The 4,843-nt window shown below is 35.5% G+C and overlaps 1 protein-coding gene across 2 annotated transcripts; it reads right to left on the bottom strand.

The window, feature by feature from the left end:
- Positions 1–214: 214 nt before the first annotated feature.
- LOC125870574 (uncharacterized) lies at positions 215–4,610 on the bottom strand. Of its 2 annotated transcripts, XM_049551036.1 has the most exons (6): positions 4,291–4,607; positions 2,699–2,898; positions 1,539–1,679; positions 1,354–1,434; positions 1,109–1,236; positions 811–1,025 (listed from the first exon to the last, which is right to left on the bottom strand). In XM_049551036.1, the coding sequence occupies exons 1-6, from the start codon at positions 4,517–4,519 to the stop codon at positions 980–982; spliced, it is 825 nt and encodes a 274-aa protein (XP_049406993.1). In that variant the 5' UTR covers positions 4,520–4,607; the 3' UTR covers positions 811–979. The 2 variants fall into 2 exon arrangements, with proteins under 2 accessions (XP_049406994.1, XP_049406993.1); XM_049551037.1 differs by lacking the exons at positions 811–1,025; positions 1,109–1,236; positions 1,354–1,434 and adding an exon at positions 215–334 and having other exon boundaries at positions 4,291–4,610.
- Positions 4,611–4,843: the final 233 nt, after the last annotated feature.

The raw sequence follows: 4,843 nt of genomic DNA, 5'->3' as shown, positions 1-4,843 counted from the left end.
AAAAGTTTTGTGAGAAACATTGGTGAGGTCCAATAAAACAGAAGACTAAAGGAAGGATGTTGAATTATGCAAGTCTTGCCTAAAAATTTGAACTGTTAGAAGAAAAGCACGGACATTGTTTATTTTTCTTGAACCAATCAAATTATGTGTACCAATCAGATATTTTTCTTGTTCAGTAAACACGCTTAAATTGTTGAATTTATTTTATATTTACAACAGAATAGAGCAGTTATAAGACAGAAAATAAGAGTAGCTGAACGATCCAATAAGCACAATTCAAGAATCTTTGAGGACCCAATGCAAACACATAATGGGCAGTAAAGGGCTCAATTATCTGACGATTGTGCACTAATTGACCATCTGGCAAAAGCAAAATCATCAACCATAAGTATTAAGTTGTTACTTGCAGAAGCTCAAGGATTGATTCAAGTGGGTGTATATTGACCAAACTCTTTTCTGTTCAAAAGGATTCCTCATTTGAGTTTTTTTTTTGGGTAAATAAGACGCATATTTACCGGACATAGCACTATTTTGTAAATTCTGCCTGAGAATTTCTTGAGTTCTACGAGTGATTCTCCTTCAATTTAAACCACGCCCGAGGCTTGTATGCATGCATTTCTTTCCCAATACGTCTGTTATATTTTTGAAACATCGAGACGCAACTTGAATAGAGTCTATCGCCTCAATGATTCGTGTAGAAGTAGCGCTTTATCAACTTGGTTCAGCATAGCACACACACAATCTCCAAAATATTAGGTGCTCGAGACTTTAAAAAGCAAGATCAGTCAAGGCAATGCATCTAGCAAATCTATTTATTTATTTATTTACATGTTCAGTTGCATTGGCAAGAGAGGAACTAGAGAAAAAAAGGAGAAGATGAAAAACAGAAAATAAAGAGGTAGAAGAAGCTCCATATCCACACCATAACACAAGAAATACAACATATGTTACACTATGTAGGATATAGTAATTTGAACTTCTATACCGGTTGTGGCAGGCGTACCAAAAGTTGACCACTCACGACACTGCAAAAAATTAGAGGATTCGTCACACAAACAAAGATATCATCAAGAAAGCAATTGAATTAGTGAGCTACCATGGTTCTCACCTCTTTATGTAATAGTAGCAGAAATCGGCCAAAATAAACGTTTGAACAATTTCTGCCAAAAAGACCATTGGTATCCAAAAGTAACCCCGTCCAGCCAAATATAGATATGCTCCGCTAGTGTCATAGACCTGTATATGAACAAGTCTGGAATTAAAGGGAAGAAAAGAAAAGAGGGTGGGGGTTTATACAATTGCTCTACTTGATTCTAAAGTTATAAGCCATAAAAATAACACTTCAAAACAAACCTGATTAATCCAATGAGCACAGCCCAAGAATCTTGCAACACCCAATGCAAACACATAATGTGCTGTAAATGGCTCAATTATCTGTAATACAAGAATATAAACTATATATATAAGCTATTCACACTAGAAAGTAAGGTCTGCAAACAAACATATGATTTTCCTCCGAGGAAAGAGCCGATACAAACCTGGACATTCTGCATCAAGCGAAGCTGAGGCAGCACTGAGATAGACTCCATATATACACAAAAAGCCCAAAGAACCCGGAAGAAGAAATTATGAGCCGTAGAAGGATGGATTAAAAAGGCAGCAACCGCACAAGGCACAATCTGTGCAAAGGGTGCAAAGGGTAAAGAATGTCATCGAATCTATTTACTGGGAAACATAAAGGACTTCCTACAGTTTTACCACTATCATGCACAAAAGCAGCTATAGGAGAGGTACATCATATAAAGTATCACCAACAATGACAAGAAGATATATTTTGCAAAAATAGAATATTGAGAATCTCAATTGTGCACTGTGCTAAGTTCATGCAGCCTTAACCAGCTGGAGATGAGCAGGAGATGGAGTTATTTTCAAAATGTGTACTAGTCTGCTATAATAAATCAAGTTGACTGCATATAGACTGAAAACCTCTAAAGCTACTTCCAGCTAGTAATTTCCATTATCTGTTTTTCAACTACCAAAACCTAAATACAAAATTAAACAATATCTAAGAGTTCTACATTTTCAATGTTCAACAGCTACAGATGTTGCCACAAAGCAACAAATGGCAGTTATGCAATGAATAATTTTTTTTTAACAGAATTGAAGGGGTTTGTCACATTAAACGGCTCAGATTTACCCAAAAGAAATGCATGACACAACAATATACATTGCATATTATCTCTATTACTAGTTTACAATCATTTGGCAGACAAAACCATAAGCACACATATACGTTGGCATAATAAAGTCATATATTGTTGTCGATGATAGATGTACCAGAAACATCCTTCAGTACTTTAATAGAAAAATCTTTGATCTTCTTTCTCATATTTTTCTTGCTCTCGTGGTAAACAATCTATGTTCATCTAAAATATCTCAAAATTCTGGTGTGATTTGCTGGAAAAGAATGAAAGACAATGTCATGTTTGAAAGAAAACAACATCAAGGATTGTAAACAAGGTAAAAAGAACATGTTCTCCTATTATGTTTGATGTGTGAAGTGTCGGACATGACCCCAGACACCAACTCTGCAAGAAACATCGTGCTATACAAATCACAAAAAGGGATCAGTATAAAACTAGAGTTCGATTGCAGTAACAATCAGGACAACAGAAAGCAGCGGGAAAATTGTATTTACCAAATACCAATAGTGCATACTATCCAGATCTGCCATGAAGGACGACTTCAACTTGAACTTCATCATATATATTACCCACAATGTTGCCGCAAGTGTAACAAAATCTAAAATGGTGTGTATATCTCCTTCCATGATGAAACTACAAAATACTCTTACAGCCAGAAAGATCGCCGTAAGCACTTGACTCTTCAGTGACAAGCCTTGTCATAGCAGGTGAAGACAGATCATCAGATGAAAAGTGACAAGAAAAAGCAGACGATATTTGAAACATAATTACGAATTACAATGGACGATACAACTTTTGAATTATTGCAGTCCTTACTGTAATAACATGGACTTGGGAGTTGCACATTTCACATGACAGGATTATATACACATTACACACGACCGAGATTATATATACACACGACCGAGATTATATAGATAAGCATACTGTTTTAACCTATCTATTTGTAGGAAAACTGAAGCATACTAAGTACTGAACAATTACCTTGCCTAAAGGTGTTGGATCATACAGAATTTCGCAACTTATTTGAAAAAGTTAAAATACATTGTGTAAGTGCTTTTTACTGCTTTGGCCAATGATGAATCATTAATAAGATAATGTCACTAATCAAATATATTAACGGCCAAGAACAGAACAAATTACAACAACATACCTAGTGTAATCCCACAAGTGGAGTCTTAGGGAGGGTGGTGCGTATGCAACCTTACCTCTACCTTGAGAACGTAGAGCAGTTGTTTGCAATAGACCCTTGACTCAAGTGAAGCATATAAAAAATCAAGTATGTAAAACAAATTATGTAGTGAAGAATCCATACTGAAACAAACAGAGAAGATAACAGTACCAACAACAAATAATATGATAACCAAAGTCAAGGAGACAATAAAATCGAAGACTAAGATAGTAGGAGAGTAATAAAAACAATACTGATGAGGAAACTAGACCACACTTGACTACCTACTAACCTTCTATTCTAATCTTCCACCTCCAAATCTTCCTATCTCGGGTCATATCCTCAATAAGCTACATATGTGCCATGTCCTATCTTATTACCTCTCCCCTATACTTCTTCGACCTATCTCTACCTCTCCTCATACCCACTATAGCCAACGTTTGCACTTCAGAAACTAAGTTCTAGTTTCACTGACGTGGCTCTTTTCTTTGTAAAACATAACGCCATTCGCTATAACATCAGCAAAGCAAAAACTCAGAATAACTTAATGCTCATATTATTTGGTACTTGTACAATTTAAGGATGTCTGGACTAATGTTCAGATTATTATGTACAATATAGATATCCAACAATATTTGATACACTTTAAACCAATATTAGCAACAACATATATCACTCAACGCAGACTTGTATCTGTACAACCAACTGCATATTCAGTTACCACAGGCTTGAAACCAGTACTACAGAACTCAAGCAAACTCCTAAATTTTCAATCATCGCACAGCAAATAAATTGATGTATATGTTTACACAAATTAATTATATAAACTGCGCAGCAAAGTAATTGAAAATAAAAAAAATTAAAGTCCAAATTTTTCTTTGGTCAACGGAGAAATTTAGTGAAAGAGGAGATTACCTGAGCAAGTTTTGAGAGTAGACAACTTGTAAATCAAACATAAGATACCGATGAAATGAACAAGCTCAGCCAAAACAAAGAAGTGATTGTGATCATGGATGAGTAATCTGAGAGTAATCAGTAAGGTGAGGCATGTAACAACACCTAAAACAGTCTTCACCTTCTTGGATTGCTTTCGAACCCACAAAAACACTTTTCTCGCCGGCGTTTGTAAACCCTTTTCACCCATTTCCCCTTAATTTCTTCTTCCTTTTGATAATTGCTTCTATGCACTATAAACTAGGAGCTTCCAGTTATACAGAAACAATTAATGGAGTTATTTATTATTTTATACTGCTAAGAGTATATCAGTGGGCACTGAACGATGGTTTACATTCATAGTGGGATTGACACGAAACTATACCAATGATAGTTTGACACGTTTATCTTCTTGTTCCTGCCACTTAGGGGCAGTGGCGGAGGGAGGATTTTCATCAAGGGGTTCAAAAAAAAAATTAATCACGTAAATAATATCCACAAATAAATTAAACGGGTCGAATCGGATATAAACGGG

This window comes from Solanum stenotomum, chromosome 7 (assembly GCF_019186545.1).
Source record: "Solanum stenotomum isolate F172 chromosome 7, ASM1918654v1, whole genome shotgun sequence".
Taxonomy (NCBI): Eukaryota; Viridiplantae; Streptophyta; class Magnoliopsida; order Solanales; family Solanaceae; genus Solanum; species Solanum stenotomum.
The sequence above is the reverse complement of the archived record's forward strand: the minus strand, read 5'-3'. Positions and strand labels throughout refer to the sequence as shown.

Coding starts and splice junctions, on each gene's coding strand:
- LOC125870574 (XM_049551036.1), bottom strand. CDS start 4,519: ATGGGTGAAAAGGGTTTACAAACGCCGGCGAGAAAAGTGTTTTTGTGG. Junction 2,899..4,290: donor TACTCTCAAAACTTGCTCAG/GTAATCTCCTCT, acceptor TGCTATGACAAG/GCTTGTCACTGAAGAGTCAA. Junction 1,680..2,698: donor GTATGCACTATTGGTATTTG/GTAAATACAATT, acceptor CCCTTTGCACAG/ATTGTGCCTTGTGCGGTTGC.